This window comes from Bombus fervidus, chromosome 4, assembly GCF_041682495.2.
Source record: "Bombus fervidus isolate BK054 chromosome 4, iyBomFerv1, whole genome shotgun sequence".
In the NCBI taxonomy this organism is placed as follows: domain Eukaryota; kingdom Metazoa; phylum Arthropoda; class Insecta; order Hymenoptera; family Apidae; genus Bombus; species Bombus fervidus.
In genome coordinates this window covers 6,955,435-6,982,616 of record NC_091520.1, presented here as the reverse complement: position 1 = coordinate 6,982,616, position 27,182 = coordinate 6,955,435, and the positions used below count along the sequence as shown (strand labels likewise).

General features: G+C 33.2%; 1 protein-coding gene and 2 non-coding genes across 10 annotated transcripts in view; all 3 read right to left on the bottom strand.

Moving 5' to 3' along the window:
* LOC139986847 (uncharacterized) overlaps window positions 1-27,182 on the bottom strand; it is a 209,557-nt gene that overhangs the window by 122,371 nt on the left and 60,004 nt on the right. For 3 of the 8 annotated variants that reach the window (XM_072002515.1, XM_072002520.1, XM_072002518.1), the window contains exons 1-3: window positions 26,948-27,178; window positions 26,106-26,197; window positions 17,313-17,515 (exon numbers count right to left, since the gene is read on the bottom strand). In XM_072002515.1, the coding sequence (XP_071858616.1) occupies window positions 17,313-17,515; window positions 26,106-26,197; window positions 26,948-27,157 (505 nt within the window). In that variant the 5' untranslated portion in view covers window positions 27,158-27,178. Of the gene's footprint in view, window positions 1-17,312; window positions 17,516-26,105; window positions 26,198-26,947; window positions 27,181-27,182 lie in introns of those variants that run through there. The other 5 variants (XM_072002517.1, XM_072002523.1, XM_072002521.1 and 2 more) reach the window with 3 other exon arrangements.
* On the bottom strand, window positions 18,283-18,354 carry Trnap-ugg (transfer RNA proline (anticodon UGG)). The gene has a single exon. It is a non-coding gene; the product is annotated as a tRNA-Pro (tRNA).
* On the bottom strand, window positions 18,657-18,728 carry Trnap-ugg (transfer RNA proline (anticodon UGG)). Its single transcript has one exon. It is a non-coding gene; the product is annotated as a tRNA-Pro (tRNA).

The following is a 27,182-nucleotide window of genomic DNA, read 5'->3' as shown; positions in this document are numbered from 1 at the left end:
AACTATACGACCACGAAGAGGATTAGCATTACAAAAGTAATGTGATTTGCGAGATCTCTCGTTGCATAAAGAAGACATATTTTTCTAATCCAACTAGGAGAAACCATCTAAATATGCATTTTGAAAAACACGTTCAAACATAGAAGCAGCCACTTCATTGCATAAACATTGAGATTACGTCGTTGGTGGTCGTCAAATAAAATAGAACGTAGCTTAATACAACTAACTTGATCAAGCTTTATCATGTCAAAGCTTCAACAAATCCGATCGTAAAAAAAGATTTTTAAAGTGGCACGCAGAGCCGTAAGCACAATCTCTTCCTTTTTAAATTCAAGCACTAAGAGATCTCAGAAAAATGTGCCAGACGTGTATAATCCCCGAGAAACGTTCATCCTCCTTCTGATAGGATTTTCTCCAAAATGGGATGCTAACGATAAACATTGCAATCTCCGCGTAATTTCAAATTGCTTACATCAGCAAGGAGAATGTATTTTTTAGATAAAATCTGATAAGCTACCGTCGTATTGTAAAGAACGATTACTTGGCTGATGGTGTAAATGTCGTAAATAGTAACCAACCATCTTCAAGGAAGACATTCGCAATCCTGAAGGGATAGCAGTTTTTATGATTATGCGACAATTTTCTTCACGCTCCCGTTAAAGTTTCTTTCCGTTTAACCGGAACGTATGGCTGTCTCGATGTCATGATTCGTTTAGAGAGACTTGTCTGGTTGAAAATCGTACGTTCAAAAGCATAAGAAATTTTTAATCGCTTCTGGTGGAACATAGAGTAAATCGTGGAAATATTTGAATTTTCTATTATTTGTATTGATATAGATAATATTTATATTATAATATGATATTATTAATATACTTATTATTATTATTGTATATAATTAATATTATAGAATTATATTCAAGCTATATTCAGCAATAATATTACGTAATTAATATGGTTATATTATTATTTGTTATTAATGTTATTCTCTTTCTACGAGTCTTACGTATTACACCAATATATTTCCAATATTACGTATTTTTGTGAATACTAAGCGCCAGACATTTTGAAGTTTCATTGCCACTGTAATGAAACGCGTATCATATTGGTAAAATTTGAAACGAATCTGGAAATGCATATGCATATAAAGTATTTATTGCAAGTATACGTTTCACAGATATCGCCAAAGTATCTGAACATTGTATTAATAACTCACGATATTTAGTATCACTATGTTTAATATTGATATATATATATTTGAGATTAAATACCATTCGTGTCATATAATAATTACTAGCTGTATGTTTGTCATAAATACCTTGGAATTTCAGAGAATAACAATCGTTCTACATACTCGTACAAGAATACTTAATTAAAACATTTATAACAAAACGAGATAAAGCTGATAAATTGTTAGAAAATTATTCAATTAATTCTTCGATCGATCAAGGATTATTACCTCATTAAGTGTGAAATCTTAATAAAGTTGAATATGCTAATAATTCTTATTAATTACCATATATGTAATAAGGTTAATGCATTCATTGCTTCAGCCAATTTAGATATTCGTGTTAACAGGTTTGCAATTACTATAGAACTCTTATTATATTTTTTCTATCACAATGTATTGTATTTTATATATATATATCTACTGAAATTTCAACAATTAAAAAGATTTCAAATATCATTAGTATAGAGATAATCAATACTAATGAATCAACAAGAAATTTCGTTTTATCATGATGACAGTGATCAATTGTATACATCAAAAATATTACGAACTATATAAAATATGTAATGCACCTGATTGAAATCGCTGATCAATTATTAAACAAATAATTACGATTTGTTTATTGATTTTTTAAAAACGTGATGAGTGACGTATTTCTTCGTCTTTTTTTCACATGGTACCAGCTACTACAAATCGGTTAGACTATCCAGATGATTACGAGTTAACTATACAAAATATGTACTGTAACTGGAATATTGATCGACTTTTAAACAAATAGTTAGAATTTATCTCGTAAAAAAAGGCGATGCTTTGGGTCATTTTTTATTCGTGTACTATTATCTACTACAAATCGTTTAGTCCATTGAGATATTTATAAGCAACTATACGTATGGGGCTAAAAATGCGAAAAATACACAAGAAATCTTACTTTTCATCGAGAAATCGGATACAAAGAATTCCCCTGCGTTTCAAGTTGATTCACGTTATACTTTCATTATCTTTTTCGATCCACCGGAAGATAGTGATTACTCATGGAAACGCGCGGGAGAGTATTAAACGAGCTTTCCTGCGAGCCACTGGAGAAAGTTATTCTCCTATGCAGCGATCTTTATAAGGGAAGAAACTCGGAAGACAGAGAAGAAACGAACGAGGCATACGTAACTTAACTCCTTCTCGATTTCATTATACGCGAAATTTGTATGCAGATTGGAACGCGTAGGCAGGCGAGAAACTGCTTGTAGCGATTGAAAAAATCGTTTAAAGTTTAAAAACGCTTATTACGTGTATTAACGTTCGAAAGTAGCCAGACACTTGCCTGTTCGAAATGTACCATTATGTGTCTTACGGACATTAATATGTCACTTTTATGAATTTCATTCATCAATTTGCTGCATAACAAAATATTTCTTTTCGCTTCGATTATGAAAGAAAAGCAAGAGCAAATATCAAGGCAAATAATAATGGAACAAATATTACTTGTAAAACAATATTGAGCCTCTGGGTATTTAAAATAGATTGTAAACTAAAATTAATAATATCAATGGTAGATCCTATGAGAAAGTAGAACTCGTAAAACTTATATTTTTAGGTAGAGTATGTACACATGCAACAGAGCAACGATCTCTCGGGCTGTTCCCCTCGAAGCTTAAAATTTTCGTTCCACAATACAACCTGGTCAAGATGATTTTTAACGACTTAAACTGCAATTGTATGATAAAATATAGAGATTAGAGTAAAAGGTGGATAAGAAAAAATAGAAACCAAAAAGATATTTTAAAAGTGCAACTAAGAATAGTGCAATTTCTAAGAAACTAAAGTAGTTTAAATCGAATCAAGTAAAAGTTTTTAGCCTTTCCCTTGACCATCTCGAGAAAGAAACTATGTATTTTGAAAATTTACGAAGACCAGTCCTCCAAATTCTATACAAATATTAAGATGAAAGTAACGTTTTACCATTTTCTGATCTTACAGCAAACCATTTACTTGCACGTTGCAGCAAAGCAACTCGTCAACGCGAAACCTTCGTGGGCTCGAGCTGAAGTGAATAAAAAATCTCCTAGCTTCTTTTTCGACCATTTTAAGAACGTTTCTGAAAACTTTATGAAAATCAGCTTCGCGTAGTCTCAACGAACTCCATATAAATGCAACTGAGACGAGAAAACATGCAACTTTTACCAGTGTGAGATTTAGCTGAAAGCTACTTGCGCATTGTTTCGAAGAAACCTGTCAACCTTAGACCTCGATAGCTGGTGAAAAATAAGAAATTTCCCGATACGTGATCCAACATGTAAAGTAGCCGGTTGGCGAGCGTAAAAGAAGCAAATGGCGAGGAACGAAAGGGAAATGGGCTACAGGACCGGTCTCATCGACGGAGCCAGAGGCAAGAAAAAGAATGGCGAAAGAGGTTGGAAGGACTGACCGGTTTTGATAAATCGGTTGGTAACAACGGTCCGGACCCGTATCCGAGAAACCGTGGCCAAACAAGTAAACGACCAGCTGTTGCCCGTTAGTGAGTCTTTCTTTCTCTGCTTCTTCTTCTGCTCCTTCTCCTTCTTCTTCTTCTTCTTCATTGCCCTCTCCTTCTTCATGACATAAACGCTGCATTGCCATCACCGAGTTCGATCACCTCAAAGAATAGTGGTTCTCAAATGGTGTACCGTAACGAGCCGAGCAAAATGGCCGATAGATTCTGAAGCGAAGATAAAGGCTGCGTGACGCGAATCTCAACAGCCCTCTTAGCCGTGTATCAAGAAGCAAGATTTCAATTTCCAAGCTGCTCAGTTTCAGAGAGTTGAGCAAATATTCGTGCGTCTGCTCGGTTGTTCTTTCGCGCAGCTTGAAAGTGCGCTTTACCTCAAAATTCCATTAAAATGGTAATTCAGCTGATAGATCGTCCATGGTGCTGCGAGATGTCGAAGAGGATTCTTCAATTATCCGTGTTACGGCGATTTCTTCGGATAACATCGAAGAATCTAATCGAAAACGTCGCTCGTGAGACAAAGACACTTTCTCTACCTACATGATACTTGGACAATTTTTCTTTGTATCACTAGGTTGCGTAGCGAGTTCGATATTTCTTCAACGAAACGTTGGCAATCACTGTGCGAGATCTAGGTAATCGATGCACGTGTGCATTATTCTGTCAAATTAATCTTTGCAAATGCATTAACACGTTCGTCGCCCAGCGTGAATCGGCTAAGTTTCCTGCGGGGTCCAAATCCGACCATACGCAGAACGTAATAGAGCGACAAGCGGAAATTCATTGTTTATCGCCTTCGATTCATTCTAAAGAAAAGATCATTTAGTTCTGAAATGGAGAAAGCGATAAGCTTTCCAGCTAAAGGGGGTTTCCAGTATAAGAGATCTCACGGCAGATATCTCGGATCTTTCATTTAGTCGAGAAGCATACTTGTGAGACGTACATCAGTGATTTTTTCCTCCTCAAAATGTTCAGTAAACAGCGTAAAAATATATTTGAAAGTGAGGAAAGTAGCGATGACGAAGTCTACAACTATTGTTCAAAGTTCCCACAATCACCCCAAGTGTGTTTGGAATGTTTTAACAAATACCATGCGATATAGCATAATGTAATATTTTATCCAGAATATAAATTAATAAAAAGTATGGTAAAATGTGTTTTTAATATTTTTATGTTGTATATCCTTTATATAATATCGTATATTTAATTAGCTCGATCAAGAAGAGTGTCATCCATACTTGGGAGACGGGGCTCCCACGGAACTATACCCGTCACATAGATATAGGTGACGTGGCGACCAACGTGTTAAGCAACTCGTTTACTAGCAACTTTGGACATTTCGTTGTTTTATTAAAAACTTTAGATGCGTCTTTTATCAGCATCGTACACTTGGTTTTGTAAATAGATCAGGTAGCTCATCTACTCCATAGCTTCAAAGATTTCGTCGTTTTATCAAAAAATTTACACACGTTTTTTTTCCCAGGATTAATAGAGTTGAAGAGAGTTGGGGAAATTTATGTGAAAAAAAGAATATTTATCGTACACTTGGTTTTGTAAATGGATTAGGAGCTCATCTACTCCATAGCTTCAAAGATTTCGTCATTTTATCAAAAAACTTACGTCCATTTCTTTTCCAGGATTAATAGAGTTGAAGAGAGTTGGAGAAATTTATGCGAAAAAAAGAATATTTATCGTAGACTTGGTTTTGTAAATGGATTAGGAGCACATCCACTCCATAGCTTCAAAGATTTCGTCGTTTTATCAAAAAATTTACGCACGTTTTTTGCCCAGGATTAATAGAATTGAAGAGAGTTGGGGAAATTTTGCAAAAAAGAAAAGGAGAATATTTGTTATTTATTGTGCGTGTACGTACAACTTGGACTCGACTCACGCGACTGTCCTATCCACGTGCAATCTCAAAAGCTGATAATTAAGCTACATACGATTTACCAATTACATCGACTTGTTCTAACATCTTTGAATCCGATATGTTCGCTATAAATAAATATTCAACTATGTTTAATCATCGCAATGATAATCATATTAAATATTTAATCATAATTAACACTAGACTACCACACCAGTCAATTTCATTTTAAAATTCCTACTTCGTGTTATATTTTTTTCCGCGATGATGTAATGACTTTCGCAACGATAACTAAAAGAATAATATAATGAATTTTATTTTCCTCGTTTTGTACAACTTGTCACACGTTTTGAAAATTTTTACTGCGTATCATTCGATATGGTGATATTAGTTATCAGGAAAATTCCGGATCGATCGCTAGATCGCTAGATGCTAACGCTAGAAATACCACACCAGCCAAAATGACTGGTTCTACAATTTTATAAATGTGTCAACCTTCATTTAGGGATCCCAGATGGATTAATAATACCAACAATGTACTACATAACATGGAATTGCTTCCGTAAGAAAGTAATAAATCAATAAATATAAAAATATTCTATTATTATGTACGTATTTTTCAAAGACCAGTCATTTTCACTGGTTTTGGTAATAGTAGCTTCGTGTTAACCATCCATAGTTCTAGTGTTAAATACATAATCCTAAATCCAGTATTTCTACTCTGCCACGAGAAAAGTCTGTAATCTGATCTACAGAATAAGAAGTGATACTTTTATATCAAATAGTCGTAATATTCGTTTTTTCTCCTGCTTCTCCGTTGCTGTCATTAAATGATTGAAATACAAGCGTAAGTTCCTGTAATATTTTTCGAAATGTATCAAAGTCGAACAAGCTCATTGCACAACTGACTATTTTATGTCGAAACTCGGTAGACCGTGCAAAGTCACTTCCTTTGTCATAAATTACATCACAGACGATTTTTCGACATATGATTTCAATATGTGTTTCCTGATGTGGTTTCGATGAGGAGTATTCGTATATGGAAATGCGCGATCTGATAAAATGAAATAAATTTTAAACAGCAACAAGAAGCAGAAAAAGAAATAGTAAGCTAGTTATGCACGACTGTTAACGGCTAATTAATTCTGAATTATACGGGCGCGTAATAAATCATCTACATATTTTATTTATAAGATGCCGGGTTGGCATAGGCAAATCGATCCTCTTGAAACCTACTGATCATTTGCGATGCAAATAAGTATCTCCATTAGTTATGTATATTGACAAAGACAAAGTAATAGAATTTAAATAGAAAACTAAAACTCGTTAAACGCGCCATACCAATTGCTATTATTAATCGTCGTGTTATAGCTACGTAATTTATCATAGGATGAGCATTTTTAAGGAGAAATATCCTTAAGCCGATACAGAAAATATTAAAGCCAATAGAATTTTATATTTTTAATAATTCTCAGCATTTAACATTGATCAACGTGAAAGCTCACGTTAAAATACCAGTACAACGATAAAAATTAGAATTACAGAAAATGTTGTAAGTAAATTGTAATTATTTAGAACGTGAAATTCATAAATTAAGTTAATTCAAATTGGCTATTGCAAAAATAAAAGAAAGGGAGCATTGATCGTTCGAGAAACAATAATTTTGTAAGTGTAATATCCAGATATTGTACGACGTAAAATAAAACAGAAACATATTTCTGTGTTTTATTTAAACATTCACAACCTTCATTGTGTCTCTCTATGTTTCGATATTTTTTATACTTTTCATAATTTTTAATTGCTATTGCTATATCGATAACGTCTTTTTATTACTAACAGCTCTTTACTTGTAATTATTACTTATAATTAAATAAAATAAGACTACGGATATTTATACATTTATAGAAAATTCGAAAATGTAAAAATACACAGAGTGCACGCGATAATCAAAAATACATAAAATATTGAGATCACAGCTTATACTGTTCAACGAACGAATCTCTGTTTAAATTTCGCTGCTTCGGCTGCATTTATAAAAATATGAATTTTCGTCAACGTTCACGGTCTATCTGCACGAAAAGTTTAAAATATTATCCTTTGATAACAAGGCAAACTATAGTGGGATCAATTTACTATCAGGTTTTAGCAGAAAAGAGGGCTTCTGGTAGAAGGTTAAGCTCGCGTGGATCGGGAAACGAATGAAGGATTAAAAAGGAATTACGTGGCCGTATCCGTTCAAGACATATCGATTGCATTGAAACGAAAAAACGAAGCAGCACGTAGCCAGCGTCGCTTCGTTGTGACTTGTAACAGCATTGCATAATAAGGGTCGAGAATTCGTAGTTAAAAAAGAAACGACTCCTCGTTTCTGTATAATTTCCTCCGGCTAATGTTTGTCGATCGTACGAACAATCTTCGATTGTTCTTTCATAAGAAGCCTACCGTTTATTCGTCGTCCGAGTAACTCGATCGACGCAGTAATTTCCTTCGAATCGATCAGTCGCAATGACTTGGCCGTTCAAACATCGACTACCAGTTCAGCCTAGAAACAAGGCTTCTTATTCGACATAACTAATCGAATTCCGCGAATGCGACAGAGGCTTCCGTCAGATCATCGGAGAATACCGAGCTTGGAATGGTAAACGTTTCCATTATGCTATATAACGCGTGTTTCCTAGTTCCTACGTGTTTGTCCATTTCGCAAAAGCCGTCTCTCTGTTGAGACGTTGATTAACCCTCGATATTGACGTCTAGGCGTCTGCTAAAATTAACTCCACCTGCGGAGTAATCGTCTCTCGATGAAATTGAAATTTTTATTTTATTGTCTGAATATAGAGGGGAATTTTGGAAGCTTCGAAGCTTAATTATTAATTATATTATTATATGTAATTAAGCTTGTTTTATTCGATTGTAATGAAAACGATATATTATTAAATGATATAGTTATGTCGAAGGGGAGGAGAATTGAATTGAGAAAACAGAGAGTAATTTAAGATACAGATGAACAATACCGTGAATAATTATAAACTGAAACCTGTTGTTAGATTTTTCGTGATATCGAAAGCGAGTTCGAGGAAATCGTTTATACAACTTGGTATTATAATATAAAGCGAAACTGAAGATACAAGAAACAAAAATTCTCTTCTTCCGAGGTCTGGAAGAAATGAAATCTTCTCTGAAAATTGTTCTCTTTGGCTATGAAGAAGTATAAACTCAACGTTAATTTTATTACGTTTTCGTTAAATATTTAGTGAATTTTTCTCTATTTTTGATTGCTTCTACCAATACGTTAGGTACACTATCCACTAACCTATTTAAAGTTTCCTTTCGAATATCCGCCCACGCGGATTTTATTTTTTTCCCAAGCTTCACAATACTTTTTTTAATAGCTGGCTTCTTCCGATCGTAAAATTTTCTCGCTAAAATTGCCCACAGGTGCTCGATCAGCACTCAATGCTGGTCATCGTAATAATTCTATCCCAAAATTGTGAACCACTTTGCTGTAGTTGCGTTTGTACGAATAGGAGCATCGTCTCGTTAAAAAACTGTCCCTTTGTCTTCTATTTCCCTTAAGAAAATTCTATAGCGTTCAATTTATCTTTTAACATATCCAGTCACGATCAGTAGTTTCTTGAAAATATCGACAAAATAACACAGTAAACGTGTCGAATTTATGATTATTCACAACACTGTACACATAAGTAGATGTTATTGTTAAGATTTATTTATTACGTATGCGTCTTTGTTTATGAGTAAGTTTATGTCTATTTTGTTAGTTGCTTACGTGCAGGCTGCAAGGTTAATATTCTATTGTATCTTGTAGCATAAATAATTCTATTCCATTCTATTCTAACTGAATCAATTTTTATAAAAATATTTCACAAATTTACTAATAACATAGAGTTGTTACATAATCTGGGAAAATATGACAAGTACATTTTTGAAGATTTTATAGCCTCCATGCCACTCGATGGCTAAAAGAAAAACTTTAATATGAAGTAGATGAAGTGCACACGTAATATATGAAGTATAACACACGGAGGGAAGTGTCGTACCTTAATAGTCACACTGTTCTTCAACAGATACCAATGCATTCGCAATTTTATAAATTTTGTCAGTGCATTATTTTCGGTATGTGCTATAGAGAAAATAATAGAAAATTCACTTTTTGTCCCTTTCACGTTACTCAATGGCTAAAAAGGAGATTTTAATATGCAGATGAATCGCCTAATATACGAAGCGTAACGAACAGAAGCAAGTACACGGTGTACTTTAACAACCTGTCCTTTCATAATCACATTTTCCTGCAACAGTTACATCAATGCACTCGTAAGTCATCAGATTGAATTCTGTTTGAGAAACAAAATTTGTTGTAGAGCTTCTGCTTAATTTTATGAGTTGCAGTATGGAAACGTTCTAAGGTAAATATCGATGTTACACGAGACGCTTCATCTTACATCACCGACAATCGACAGATGTCTCAGAAAAAGCAAAGTTGCGTTCGTTTTTTGTATTTGTTGACAAAGTCGAGAAAATATATTTACAACTAAAACCATCGACTTTTTACCTTGCGCTCGTTAAAAAGGCATGAGAATTGAATGAAATGTGTAGACGTTGCATTGTACATTAACATACACAGTTTACGTAACGAGCAAACTTGACACGACACGTCGAGAAAGAGTTGAATTATACTTCCTTACGTTCGTTTCATGATGTAATGACAATATGGCTTCGAGGAAGACTGCTATTCGCGTTATGTATGCCCCACAGCTATTACTTAACCTCAAGTTTAGCTTAACCTGGAGTTTACGAACTAACTTCATCGGATTAACGTACCGATCATGTAGCATGATAATGATCAAATATTGCGAACAGGTAATTAGTTATCTGAAGATATTAGGGTTATCTTTAAGAAATGTATATAATAAACGAATAAAACGTTAACTTTAGAATAGTAACAATGGAATTGAAGAACATTAGAAAAAATATACATGTCGGAGATGAATATTTGGCAAGGTCCCCAATACTTTAGTCCAGACTTTTTATTATAGTCGTACTTCAACAATAAAACTGCGAAATAGCTGTTTATGAGTTAAGTCAATTATGATTATCCGAGATTTATGACAGTGGGCTTGGGCTCGAAGTGACATAATGGGTCACTGAACGTAGCCACAGTCACGGGAGGGATGTATACCTAACAGAGGTATAAAGTAATTAGATAACTCTCCTTAAAAACAGTGATTGACCTGAGGAATACGGAGAGGAGTATATAAGGGCAGTTCCACTTGGACTGAGGTGCAGTCTGATAAGTTCGACTAGCCCAGTGAACACGTACATCGAGTTCCTAATCGCAATCGTCATCCCGTTGACCATGTATTCGTTATCAAACCTAAATTCATCGTCATAGACATCTCGAGCACTCTATCATCGATATCACTTGTTAACTTTTGTAATACATTCCCATAAACAAACATCATCTGGCATAAGACAACTATGGACAACTCGCAGCAAGACTCATCACACGACCCGTTTTCAAAAGATGATTCGACATATATATGTAAATTCTACAGAATCTAAACTACGCGTCAATCGACGTTTTCTACTTTTCTTTTGTTTTACCGACAGTCATTTGGTGAATAGAATGGATCATGAGAGAAAAACGGTACTTTAATTAAACGGATTTTCCAAGTAAAATTTGTAATAGATTTGTTTTTAACTGTTATTGCATTTAATTTAATTATCCGCAAAATAAACTTGATTTTCCAGAATCGATCGTCTGATTTACTCTAAGCATTTATATTATTACATATATATTTTTTTCTTGGTTATTTTATAATATATAATTTATTATACTTATATTGTATATATTTTTTATTGCGTATATATATACAGTTCAACAAAAGATAGGAAGAACACGTTTTCAGTTTGCTAATGTGCAACGAAACATACTTTTAAGCTGTATCTTCTTTTATGAAATCTAAATAGCCATAATTACCAAATATTGAAGCATACGTTACCGATATCAATATAATAATTGAACTGAATGGAATGTGATTATTCATGAAACACTTATGCATCCAAGATAGATCAGTAAGAAGAGTAGAAGGTGAAATTTCATGAATACTAATTCAATTGATCGCTTATTTCAAAAATTTTTCTAATAATACCATTAAGAATTTTTATCGAAAGAATCCTATAGAAATTAGGAAAATAGAAAAAGCTTCCAAAAATCGTATTTCTCATCGAAGAAGGAATAATAATAATAATAATAAGCGGACGTAATAAGAGCGGATGTAAAAGTAAAAATACATAATTCAACAGAACGAAAAAGAATATGTTTTCTTGCTTATCTGCTTTTTTAAATCATCCTTATTGATATTATGCACATTAGTCCATGTAAGCGTAAACGTATCATATTCTCTTCCTTAAAATATAATCAAGAAACACGTTGGAAGAGAAAGATGAATGATTCCAAAGAATACCATATCTGTAAGATCACAAACTTTTTGTGGGTGCAGCACAATACACAACGCATGTGCATTTGAGAATTGCAATATTTTCCTTGTATTGTTTTACGTAAGCGATCGAGAAATAATTAGTTCGCGAAATACTTCAAGTACATATCATCGTTTAAAGAGACATGAATTGCGAAATATTTTCTGCTTACAGCTGTGTCTGATCTTATCTGTCCTTTTAAATCTTCTAAAGAATCTCTAGGCCGCAGATATATCTTATTCTTTTCATTAATTTTATGCTGCATTACACGAGATTAAAGAGAGACGCAATCTGACAAAATAAACGTTTCCATATAAAAAGAAAAATATTCCTGTTATCAATACGCGATGCTTTCCTCTGCATCTGTTTTCATGAAAGAAGCATTTATTTCGTGTAATACGCGTTTCTCTGTCTACGATAGAAAGCTGCAAAACAGCAACTGAAAAAGACGTTGAATAATAAATCTCAGTTTACGCGAGAGAGTATGTAATCAAGCTTGCACGCACGTATGGAATTATAATCCGAAATGTATTAGAAACCGACATTCATTCGAAAGTTGCTAGACGTTAGAATTACTCGTTCTGAATTTTCACTGCATACATTAGACTGGCTGGCAACTGATTTACGAGGGTCTCGTCAGGCTGGCGTATATCGAAAATTAAATTTTCCACGCCCCGGTATCTTGCAAAGAATTTTCTGGCGCCGTTATCTTCATCGAGGAGGAAAATCGCGCCATTATCTGCTTCGATATACACAGGGTTCGTCAGCTACTTTTATTCCCACTACTTTCCCACGAGTAATAAATTTATAAACAAGATAGAAGCTTCACGGTAGACCGAGCAATTTTTCTAATGTTCCACACGTGGTTTTTGCGTAATGGAAAAAAACATGAATATTTTTTAACTGTCAGCTACGTATAATTTTCTTTGCGTTATATGAAAACTATTAATGAGATAAATTCAATGACTTACAATGTATTATGATAGGATTATTAAGACACAAAGTACATAAAATACAAAATAATAGAAAAATTACACGAGCACTTAGCAACGTTAATAACATTGTTATAAGATATGATTACTTTTACTGTTTGGAAAATTCTATAGTTTTGGATTCTGAATTCGCTAAAAATCTGAAGAAATTTTGCGTTTTTATATTTTAGTGATACTATCCTGTCGTAGTTTATTGTACATTATAATATATTGTAATATATTATTTATTTATATTATGTAACATTGATATACATCTCTTTCTAATTATTATGTTCAAGGAATTATAGCGACCAATTTAAAAACGCTCAAGTATCATTTATAACTTAAAATATCTAGTCGGAACATCGTATCTTTATCTTTTCTATTTTTCTCACAAATCTGCCATTTACGATTAAATGCTAAGAACTAACAGCTTAACTGTTTATGAGATGTACAGCATAAAAAATGCTGGCGGAAGTTGGTGCAATTTCCTGTGATGGTTTCCTTGTTTCAAGATTCAAGGAAAAGTTCATTTCCGTGTAAAAATCAGATACGTCTTGAGCTGCAATCTGTTTCACAGTTGTACGCGTTGCGAGTTGTGCTTTCGGAACTCGAGCCACGAGAAAAGTTTGCATGAATGACTATTTACGTCCAATATAACACGTACGAAAATATACACAGTAACGATAAAACTTTATTACACTCTTTTGAAGTGGGTGCAGTGTGCTAAAGCAAGAAAAACAAATGTCACTTTTATCTGAAAATGTTACATTCTCTTTCCCTTCTGAAAACAAACTTCGCTACTATTGCAAACGTTCAAACAAAAAGAAGCCAAGTTCAGCAAGCAAACTATAAAGTAAACCAAAGGCTGGGAAAAAAATTTGCGTAGAAAACTTTTACATACCTGTACACATGTGCATGGTACATTTATACGAAATGTAAGAACAAATATTCCTACAAACCTGAACTCTTCCCACAATTTTAAAATTTAAGAAGAACGAAACGTTCGAAGACGTTAAATATAATATAACTAAATAAAATAGATATAATATAACGAAAAATTATTAGATATAATAATTCTTTTAACAATTATTATTTTATTTTATTTATTTTTTGTTGAAGAAAGCAAGCCTATCCCTCTATGAATTACTCTTTGAAAAGTGACTGTAACTAACCAAACAAAATAAAAAAAAAAGGCAAAATATCGCTGTCCACCCACATTTAAATAAAATGGTTGTCGTGTCTCTCTCCCACTCATACCACAATTCATGCATCAAGCAACATTTACAATAAATATAATTAAATTTTTGCAGTCACACACACACACACACATACTGTTCACAGTAATCCAACGTTATACCTTAAATTAAATATATAAAAAAATACTTTATACTTCTGATTTCAGAGATTCAGTTATTTTCAGAGAAATTGGAAATGCAGCTTTTTGGAGAGAATGAAATATAAAGTTGCAGCTCCTACGTGTTTGGTTGAACATTCTGGCTCCTAACCCATAGCTTGTGCTTACGTCTAATTCTCTCAAAACAAGTTAATCTTTGATCATTTCTTGAAACAGAATGTCGAGAATCATGATAGACATAATGTTAATCTAACCATAGTTCTCTGAAGACGCGCTCTATAATTTGCAGTGTTATGTAACACGAAACCTACTGTGCATCATATCTCATCTTAGACCGCAACAAATTTGCTACTGTTAAATCATAATTTAATAGTAATTCCACCAGCGTAAAAGATTTCAAACTAAAACGCTTTAATTAAACGTTACGATTGTTAACATTTTCAAAACAGACTAATCTTGCCGAGAAATTATGACGCTATAATTATTACTTCGACTAATTATAACTAATTATTTCAATCTACAACTTCCACTGAGTCGTTAATAGCCTACTATAGCGATTGATGTGATTGTAAACAATCGGCTAAGAAATATAAATATTGATAAATATTGATGCATGGAAAAAATATTTTTATTGTACGCGCATAATATTCGTATTTGCGTATTGTATGAATCTACTGCTTATAGTAACAGTGATATACGTATATCGATGTATTCGTCAACTTTCTCGTATAATTCGAGAATGTGCATCCTGTGCACTTTCTCCAAAATGGAAAGTACCAAGCCACTCTTCGCCACGGTGCAACAATTATTTTGCATTGAATTACGAGTTCAAGATACCGATCTATCGCTTACGCAAGTTTATTACGCATGCATTTGTTTGGTCTTCATTATATCGACTGCTTACTGCACTGAATATTAATGTCGTCAGTAAACAGCAGATTTTTATGCAAACTCGGATTTCTGAAATAATTTGAAAAATAGAGTCTCTGTGGAAAATTGTTTTACCTATGAAATGTTACACAAACCACCATATTTTGCATATTTGATACGATTTTTTATATCACGTAGATTTTGCACAATTTTACACCTTCAAATTTGCCAGAAATGAATAAAAATCAGTCTAGTCATAAGCAATAATTGCTCGATACATTTTCACGTATGAAAACAAGCAAACTGTGGGAAAAAGTTCGAAACGAATGAATTTGGACTTTAAACTGGAATACTTTTTCTGGAAGATAAGAGCACGTTTGAAATATCATTTTCAAACGATACGAATATTACATAATGCACGAGAGAATAATCAAGCAGTCAAAGAAAATCGAATATCGATATGTATTAAAATAATGTATTCAGAGCAGGAAATTTCATTTGTTCCTATTGAACATCGATATTTTTATCTTCCGTAGAGTTTAATAAGCGCTCGTTGATTCCAGTAAAATTAGATGAGAACATAAAAGCAATCAAACAAAAGAGGCGATTACGTGACGAGAATTTAACAACTGTTAAAATTTCAATTGAAAGAACATGGAAAGCACGAAACGTAAGAGCAACGCGAAAAGAACAAAGAGACGTTGAAACGTTTGGGTTTCGAGATCTATGAAAAAACTAACAACGTGAATATTATACTACGAATTGGAGAAGTCACGGCGAAGAAGAAGACGTTGCAACACAGTCATTTGCTTGTGAATGTTCGCTGTTTCCTCTTATCAGAATAAGTTTAAGAAAAATCTTTGTCTAAGGTTCTCGACGTTTTCGCGATCGATAACACGACAACAGCTTAATATCCTCTTGAAAAGAAAATGTTTCGTTCTTATGCATCCTTATTTTCCTGCTTGTTATCGAAAGAATATTCTGTTACTAAGAAACAATCTCGTTGTTATTGTGTATACCGATGTATATTGTGTATTGTGTGTAGCGATGTACTTTTTGATGCATCGATCGATGTAACTCGTTGCTTCTTCAAAAATATTCATTAAACTATCGATGCCGGGTAAATCATCAATTCAAAAGATGTTTTAACGTCGGATGCAGTGGCTTACGAAACTATTCGAACGTTCCTAGAAACATTTTATGTTCGTATTATACAATTTTTACAACATATTATACATATTGTAGAATTTTGAAATTTCATTAGCACTGTAACGAGATACGACTATCGAGATTACGTTGGTAGAATCTGAATGAATCTGAAAATGCATATAAAAATTGCGAGATATTTATTGGAAGCATACACTTCGCAAAAATCACCAAAGAGTTTCAACAGCTCATTAATCGGTGTATTAATAAGCCACCATATGTATAGAGACTATTTGGTGCTAATTGTTGCTAATAAATAAATGTTTAAGAACTGTATAAATGAACTTGAATACTATTCAAATTGTATGAAATATCAATAAGTCTATATATATTCACAATAAATGTCTTGTAACTTCAGTATGCATTTTCTGTTCGCTTTCAAATGTTCCTATTATAATCAAGATAGTCGCGTCTCGTTACAGTAATCAGGAAATTTTTAAAAAGTTTCATACAACGCATTCGATATATTCGTAAAATACCTTCGCGAGGCGCCGTATATTCGACGGAATTGTAGGACAGAATCTCACGCTGTTTCTTTAACTACAAGAGCAAACATCTATTAGGTTAAAAGCGTTCAACCGTTTCTTGCTGCTCGGCAAGCGAAACAATTCTAATCGATGCTCGATACGAACGAGTAGTTGTGGCATGTTGGCGTGCAGCTGGTTCGTTTGGTACGAGGACATTTTCACGAAATCGTTAACAACGGTCAAGGATCTGTCGTTCGTCACTTTGTCCCGATATTAGCAGACAATTGGAAGCAGAGTACAATGTTGGCAAATATAGAATATCGATATTATGTAGGTAGTTGAGTGGGTGGAAACAATGAGGAAGATACAAACCAGTGAGCACAGCGCCGACGAGCATGAAGAGAAAGCCGAATGCCGGAAGAGCAATCTGGCAGTTCGCAGCTATTACAACCCCAGCTACCATGAGACCACCCTCGATCTTCTCCACCCTCAAGCGTGATATAGGGGTTGGACATTTTAATTTCGCCCCGAGTCCGCCACTCAGCGCACCCTCCTCAGCCGCCATGGTGCTGGGCCTGGAATAATAGATAAACAACAATGCTTTTAGTCAATTGCACCCGCACAACAGGACGATACTGATTCTCAATGAGTTGATAATAATATTAACGAGTGACAATGGCGCTTTGTCTACGACAACGATCCGAGCGTTGTCGGATAAAAGAAACATCACGTTCGACGATCATTTGAAATTTAACAGGTTCTCTGACATTTTTACATTTATTTGTTTCGTTTGAAGGAAAATATACTCGGTGACGATTAATTCATGATTCTTAAGCAATTGGGTGTATTCTATGTTTATCGCCATGGAATCGTATTAGCGTAGAAATTGTATTCTATTATTATTTTATTATTTTTATTGCTTCTATAATATTTTATATTATTATAATAATTATTCTATAATATTATTATATTATTTTATTATTGTTACATATGGTCAGATTAAAACGTTCAAAGTCATATGTCTTGGAAATATTCTGGAAATTAGAAAGTATCTATAGAAAAATGAAGTAAGAATTAAATGCGAATTTAATACCGTAAATATTTATATCAAAATTGTAAAGTATTCATTTCTTTGGCGAATAAAATTCCTAGAAAAGCACGAAACATGTGAGAGGAGCTGCTTGATTATTGTTATTGATCGTTAAAAAACGCACATGTTACGAATTCATTTCGATGTTTTGAGAAAATATACGGAATTCTGAAAAAAAAAAATAGAAATATTACAAAGCTATTAAAAGAACGATCTATAACAAAAATAAAAAAAAATTCGCGAAAAAAAAGTGGGCTCAGCCGGGATTTGAACCCGGGACCTCTCGCACCCAAAGCGAGAATCATACCCCTAGACCACTGAGCCGTTCTGTTCGTTCTTTGCTATACTTTCACCATAAGGTGAAGCTCGTACTAAAAAATTCGATTATTTTCTAAATTATTCTTTACACGTGTTACCTACTTATATCAAAACAATCCAACTACAAGAAAAATATTTATAAGTAAATATAAACGTACGTATAAAAGAAGAAAGACATCATCTCAACATAATTTTGATTGTTTCTTTCAACTTTACTTCTGAAAATATTATGAGGACGATTCTTATGTTTATAGAGAATGTTGTATGTAAAAAATATATTTTTGCAAAAAGATTGCGAAAAATTAGGCGGGCTCAGCCGGGATTCGAACCCGGGACCTCTCGCACCCAAAGCGTGAATCATACCCCTAGACCACTGAGCCCCTTGGCGGAACAGATTTCGGGGTACAAAATTCTGACTGAGAAGAATTTTGCTTTATAGAATCGCTTTTCTTTGTTAATTCGTTATCAAAATTAAACAATATCATATCCTATATAATAAAGATGAGACATTTCAAAAACTGTACTCTGTTAGACTCCTTTACACTGCTGTTATTCCAATAAGAATATCTTATGCTTATTACGTACATATATTTCGTATATTCTACGAAATACGTACGTTTCGTACGCATGTAAGTTTCAAGCGAAGAGTTTGTTACTTTTAACGAATATAAGTAATACGTACTTTCTACAAAACAGGAAATTACAGGGAAACGATAAATTGTTTGGAAGAAAAATTTTCTTCTAGAAAGAAGACTTCTTTCCTTGGAACATATACAAAATATTTTTAAGGCTTCTTAATAGCATAAAATTGAAGCTTAAAATTCAATCTGACGCTTCACTTATTTAGAAACGACGCATCACAATGGCATTGAAACATCAATTTCTTTATCTGTCATTAGATTAACTTATAATTATATAATTAATTATAATATAAATTATATTATATTATATTATATTATATTATATTAATATAAATAATATAATTAACTACATATTCTATATTAGAAGAATTAATCGTGGAAAATTTTTTCTAATTTATCACACTCATTAACTATAGAACTTAATTTCGATAAGATGTATCTATAATTAGAAATATTTCGCAGCAGTTTTCTAAGTTTAGCAACTAATTAACACGATGCCCATCTTCTGCTATCTATAATATCTTATTTCCAGGTACTTTGAGTAATGAACATTTCATATAGATGAAAGTGTACGGATCGATAATATTAGAATATCAACGATCATTAATTTCTCAATGCTCTAACAATTAACATTAAGTAGTTCGCATACTGCAGTTCTTATTACATTCGCCTACAATTAGAAAAATTGTATGCTACTAAAGAGCGTCCTTTCTAATTTTCTTCTTCAAATTATTTATGTATATTATTATTACGTAATATTATTATTATTTGTATTATTAGTATTTAATATTATATACAAATTAAAAGAACACAATATCGATAACTAACGATAACCGTAGGAGGAAATAAATTCTGATTTTCGTAACTTTATCTCTCTTTCGCTGTACGCATTCGTCTTATTCCCCGTTATAAGTTTATCGACTTTTGTAACTGTCAGACTTTTGAGAGAGTTGCGCACTTGATAGATGGAAAGGGGCGATCAATCAGGTAGAAAGATTTCCAGTTAATTATCGCAGGAATACGCGAAGAGCAGCGTGTGTTCGTGACATCGAGGTAACAATAACAAATCTTGTAAAGTAGTTGAACGTTCATTGGACAGGAGCGCAGTGTTTACGAGGTCGAATAATTGAATCGGCCTGGCGTGCAGTGCAACGTCTGTTAATTCCATGGAGAAGCCAGAGCAGGCGATTAAAACGCATCTCCGTGAAGGAAAGATAATTGGCACGGATGCCCTTTGCAGGCCATCGGGTCGTTAAACGGCGCGTTCTATCGTTCTTCCTAATTCGGACAGTCGATTCATCACGAAACCGCGAATGTTTATGCACATTCATAGGAAATTTAAAATTGCTTATAGCAAAACTGCACAGATTATACCTTGTACGTTGCATATGATAAAATTCCAAGATAATTTATATAGAGCGAATTTTTAAATTCGATATATTATTATTTAATTTTTCACGGTTTAGAGTGGAGTCTCGCTTATTCGAGTCCTATTTAACCGAAGTTCCGCGTTATCAGAGGTCATTTGAACTTTTTTTTTATTTGCGTTTATTTTACAATCAATTCTCGTTAGAGAATTTTAAGTAAATTTATCTGACGTGGTACTATGACATGATTAATAAGTGTTTATAGTATGTTTGATTCTATTCGAATCTAGTGCTTAGGTCTAAGGTGTAATGTCTTTTCAGCCTGCGGATCTGTTCCGACGTGTCAAGTAGTTGAGTAATTAGAAGGTTTCGGTGGTTGTTAACTCTTGTGCTATGTCTATTGCTGAATTTTGATATTTCTTCTTTGACTGTGGGTATCTTGAGGTCGTGATGTATCGTTTCGTTGGTGACGTACTAAGGTGCATCTATTAGGGATATTAAGGTTTTCGATTGGAATCGTTGAAGAATTTCCATGTTGGAATTACTTGCTGTTCCCCATAGTTCCAAACAGGTTTTAATATGGCTTTGTATAGTATAATTTTACTTTGCGTGCTGAAATTGGAACGTCGGCCGATGAGCCAGTAGAATTTTTAAAATTTTGCTTTGAGTTGTTTGGTTTTATCTAGGATATGCTATTTCCATGTCAATCTTCTGTCCAGAGTCATGCCCAGATATCTGACTGGATTTGAACTTGACCACAATTTCATTCTTTTCTCGAATTTTAACGCGAGGAGTAGGACAGATCAAATAGTGAGAGATATTGTGAAAGCAGCTAATCATACTTCCAACCGATTAAACAATGTGTTAAACCTAAGTACGTGTACGATGTTACATTATCAACATTTTTCTATGATTTTATTATACGATTAATTGACCTTTCCTTATTATCCACATTTCACGTCGGATAATCGAGACTTTTGTATTTTTATATTACTGTATTTATTATTATTATTATTGCATTTATTATTATTATTACTGTAACATTATATTACTGTATTTTCATTGGGTTCTCGGATTAGACGTATTTTTGTCGCTCTGTCGAACATTTTAGTAAACTTTCATTTTAATAATCTCGAACATTCTAAAAGATGTTAATGATTATAACATTAATTACGTCATTGATTTTATATAATAGCGTATTTCGTAGATGGACATATCTGCTCAAAAGTTTGAAAATAACTCTGATTTTTAATAATATTTTGCTACTTGGTGCAGATTATAAATTATAAATTATATACTGCTCTTTACAAAAACTGTTAATATGTCACGCTCTACTTGTTTCTTTATCATATAAAATATGAATTATAGTTATAACATGATTCGTCTATAATTTTTTTCAATTAAGAGCAAATATAATAATTGACCGGGGTATCATAACAGGCGATACTATGTTTATAAAATATCCAAGGTACAGTGCTTGCTATAATATTTTGTTGTTGAAACGCCGGATAGATTCTATTTAATCAGGTCTATAAAAATACCAATTTGCATAAACATCTGCAGTAGATTCGTCATCGTAGAGGTCTAGTCCTACCCATAGAATACACTTGAAAAGGTCTTCGGATTTTTAATTAATTCGTTTCAATTAACCGGTTCCAAGAATATTTTGATAAATTTTTTTGGATAGATGTGACGTAAGACCATACCCAAAATGGAATTTCGTCGAGGTGAAACTATTCTCGGCTGATGTTTAGTGGTGAAACATGGAAACATTGTGACTGTAAGTTGGAAATCTATTTCGTAATTTACGATAGGAATATTTACCGTCTAATTGTAACGGAGATTTCTATTATCAAAATACATTTAACGTGAAATATCCTCGACACGTAGTAAATTCGGTAGTTCATGGATTAATTTAATCGGTGAACCACGGATTAAGGTATTTCGTGATTAAGGAATTTGGGCGTTGCACAACTTTGATATTCAAATGTAAATATTCAAATGAAGATATTCAAATGTAGTTTCTTCGTTCAGATGCACCATCAAACTGTCTGGTATAAATAGTCCAAGTTAAGTAACCTGACAAAGATTAATAGATTAGGATACAATTTTCGTGTTTTGTTACCCAAAATCTAAAAAAACATTCTTTTGAAACTATACGTACAATATTACGTACTGTTAATAGCACTCTTTAATAGCAAGGAAAATATGTTCTTTACTCCTCCCATATTTCCATAATATTGCATAAAATAACACAGATATCAATCAGAGTATTAAATCTAATCCTAATTAATAACCTAATGTAATAAACTAATCCCAATTAATTCTAATAATGAGAAAGAGATCTTATAAAAATTCACTGAATTATTAAAATTATTGCAAACTACCATATTCAACGAATATTATGTGCAAAGATATAAATTATAAAACTAAATTGTAAAATTCTTTAGCGCTTTATCCCCCCAAAAATGTCCATCATTTTCATTCGTTCTACGTAGAATTTCGTGGTAAAAGAGGTCAGACATAAAGGATAGCCCTGATCTGTAGAAGCATGGACGAACGTACCAAGTTCTACATACTAAAGCTTGCGGCAGTCGTGTTTTACAAGGAAGCCGAAGCTCGCTGTGAAAAACGGCGGGAGGAGCGCAAAGGATGGCGGGTGTCGCGGAAAAAATTTATCTTTCGCCAAGTTTTCCACAGCGTGCTCGAGCGAACCGGTTCTACGACGATCAACAATGTGGCATTCGCTACGAAGAGCTTGAAAAGAGCAGGGGCGTTGGTTTTGCGCGACGGAGTTAAGCTCTCGAGCTTTGAGCTCCCGTCGCCCAATTAACGTCGACCAACCTACCCGCTCTTCATTAAGCAAGCCAACCTCTTGCGTCGCATAATGAAAAGGGTACCTCATTAAATCCATGTCGATGCACGAAAGAAAATAGAGAAAAAAGAACGAACGGAAGAAAAAACTGGGAAGAAAAAAATGAAAGTTCTCGTCGATACGCTTGTACACTTAAGGGTAAGTAAATACCATAGTTTTTTGCTGGACAACAATTGTGTGGCTTGCGTGAAAATATTTCTCCCGTTTGTATAATCCTACTCGTCCTTCCTCCATCTAGAAACCACGCGGGGATCCTCCATCGTTTGCTCCGCGTGGAAAAATCCACTTACAAAGGATTTCGTAATTTTATGGTAAAACGTGACACGGTGAAAAATATTCAGAATCTAGACTGTATGCTGGGAGATACAAAAAATAGCAGGGTTTGAAAATAGAAGGAAATTAAAGTACTAACTAATTAAATAGTTAGTTATTATTTATATATTATAGTACCAACTAGTCACAGCAGTAACAACTATTGTACAAGCTAATCACGGCACAAGCTGTTCGAATAATTGATCGATTTTATTTTCATATGAGAGAGAGAGAGAGAGAGAGAGAGAGAGAGAGAGAGAGAGAGAGAGAAGAGAGAGAGAGAGAGAGAGGGAGAGAGAGAAAGAGGGAGAGAGAGAAAGAGAGAGAGAGAGTGATATTTTAATTGTTTTACGAATATTCGTTTTCTAGACAGTTTTGAACACGAATGTAATACGAATTCTGGTTTACCAACCATTGATTATATTAATTGCAAGGAATTATGCTTAAATTTTCCACTAATCGATATGTTGATAATTAATCGTTTCGTTGATCTGTTATTTAATAATTGATAAATAACACGATTTATTGTGTATGTATTTCTTCAGTTTGCGATATATAAAGAATTTCATGTTTACATTTGCACGAGAAATGCTAGTTAGGAGAAAAGAAATACAAATGGAAATGAACATAAATGCATATGTCTGTTTTAAATAAACATAGCAAAATACTTATGTGATAGTAGACAAGACAAATTCGTATGATTTTATGGATCGCTGCTCATTACTTTGCTGCACGCACGTGTTAAGATCGAATGTTAAAAATTGTGAAGAAGCGAAATTTGTCTCGTGAGTCTGCACGACCACACAACATGTTCTGACATTGTGGAAGTACCATTACGCGTTGTGGACGTTTCCCTTTACATCCATAACATGATGTGACACTGTGAGACTTTCAACGTATTTCTCTTCAGTTAACGCACGATCGAGCTAAGGATTGGTACTTTCTACGTGTTAATCTGTTAACATCGAGGTGAATCGAAGAGACTCGAAAGTAGACGACAACGCATCGATAAAAGCTGCAAGTAATGCGATCGATATACATATGTGTGTGTATATATATTTATATTTATATAAATATTATTAAATATATATATATTTATATTTGTCAGTACTTTTACAATTTTGTTTTATGAACAAATCATACTGTATATTATTTTGATCACTGACAAATACAAATATATATATATATATTTATTTATATTTATATAAATAATATAAAATATATATTATATTATATTTATATAAATAATATAAAAAATATATATATTTGTATTTGTCAGTGATCAAAATAATATACAATGCGATTTATTCATAAAACAAAATTGTAAAAGTACAAAAATATTATTCAAGGTTTTAGTGAATAAATCATCAAAATTCTACGATGAATATTGACAACGGGCCAGTAATTACGTTCTTAAGCATCTAACGTTAATATCTTGTGCAAAATAACGATTACCGACGTCATTTTCAAAAGGCACACACGCAAAGCATATTTCTCAAGAGATTTATCTGAATTTTATTGGAATTTAAAAAGTAGAACCATTAAGCAAATTCGGTTTTCGAAAAACTTCGGAGTAAAATTAACGAGCGAAATAGATATTTTAAAAGAATACATTTAGAAGAAATTTCTGTGGTCCTACCAATTATTACATCGCTTGTAAAAATTTATTGTAAATGCCATTTATCATCCATTCAAATTCTCTTCTTTTTACTGATATTACATTAAAACTTGCCTATTGTTTTACACAGATGAAATAACAAATACTTTATACACTTCGGTATAAAAAACATATCCATTTTCTGGACCATTTTATGTATATTTATTAAATTATATAATTATGCATTCAGTTATTCTAAATTAACAAGGTATTAAAAATATACTAATTAAATATTCTTTTCAAAAAGGTGGTTTCTTCAAATAATATTTCAATAATGATAACAGTGTTGAAACTGTACTCTCTGTTTAAAATTAATTACTTATTTTCAAACACATGCTTCTTAAATTTATTATTATTATTAATTACTTGTTCCTTCATTACTTGTGTATTTTACAACTACTCTTTGGTAAAAATATAATTATACATAGAATACAATTGGATAGAAATTATCGTATATGAAATATACAAAGCAACAAATATGAACTAGAGCAGACTACAGATTCGAAAGATTTCAATTCTTACGAAATTCTCAGAAAAAAGAGGAGAAACGGAAGGAATAAATTTTAATAGATTAATTAAATCGAACGAATCGCATTGTTTCCCACGTTATTAAGCAAAGAATAAAATAGGTATCCATTGTTAATATTTCCCTTACCAGTATTTATGTTTCATGATCTAGAAAGATTAACAACAGATATTGAAACTTTCGAAAGTGCACAGAAATAAATCACTTTCACGTAAAAATACCAAACTAATATCTACAAATGTACACGTTTCTTCCGAAGGCAGCGCGTTAATCGCCATTTCTTGTAGCAAACTCAGATGCGATCTTAAGAAAACCTCATTAATCAGGTTGTGTTATAAGCATTTCACAAAAACTTGTATTCAATACACAATATACCTACGTGTTATAATATCTGTTTTTTATCTTCTTCGATAACAAGGAGATCCTCGAACTAGAACTCACGAAACGTTCGCGAGCTACGAAAACTACCGACTACAATACAAAATTAATTGACTGGCTTAAAAGATATTTTAAATAAAGGCGAGGAAAAATATATGTAACAAGATATTCTTATACGTTCATTTCTTTCAAGCGACAAATTATCGATACTTTTTTCTACAGAAGAAGAGGATGCATCGGTTGGTTTATGGAAAAATTTGCAGCTACATTTAAAAATATAGAACTATCCTTAAAACCTTCGAAAACTATTTTTGCTATTTCCCAAGTGCACACGCATGATATGTCACGCACTGTTCCAAACCATTTACATTTTTCCTAATGAAATTAAGGATCTTGGTGTAAAAGCTGGGCAAGAGCAGGTTTTAAAAAAAGTTGCGAAAAATTGAATAAGACTGAATTAAATACGACTCGTTTAAGCAATTAATATTGTTGAAGTGGTCACCACTTCTAAGAAAACTCTACACCTGGTCTTTTAGTTTTCTCAAGCACTGAAGCCATCGACAGCGTATAGACAAAAGACTGGGTCGAAGGCAAAACATAAACAGTAGACAGGCGACGTTGACTTCAGGGTTTTCAATCATAGGGTAACACTGCTAGCGTGCGGATTTGGACCAGCTCAATTATATTCCGACTTGTATTTACACTTCAGTATTTAAAATATATTTTCTACCTTACAATTTATCCACGCGTTCCTTTGTTCACATACATCTAATAACTTCAACAAATATTTTAGCCTTAGAAAGACATTAGTACGACAAATGATACAAGAAATGATACTCTTACATTTAAAAAAAATATGCCTATCTCCTCCGATATTTCGACTTGTCTGGTTCTTGCACGAAAATGCCGAGTATTTGAAATGTAATATTTTTTCATATCTTTATTTTTGCCCCACTTTCTTTCGTGCTCCACAAACAGTTCCTTAGATAAACTACTGGTCGTCTCTCGTTGGCACATGTTTACTTCCCGACAACCGATACGATTATTGTTCATCCGAAAACATTTCGAATCGACAGGA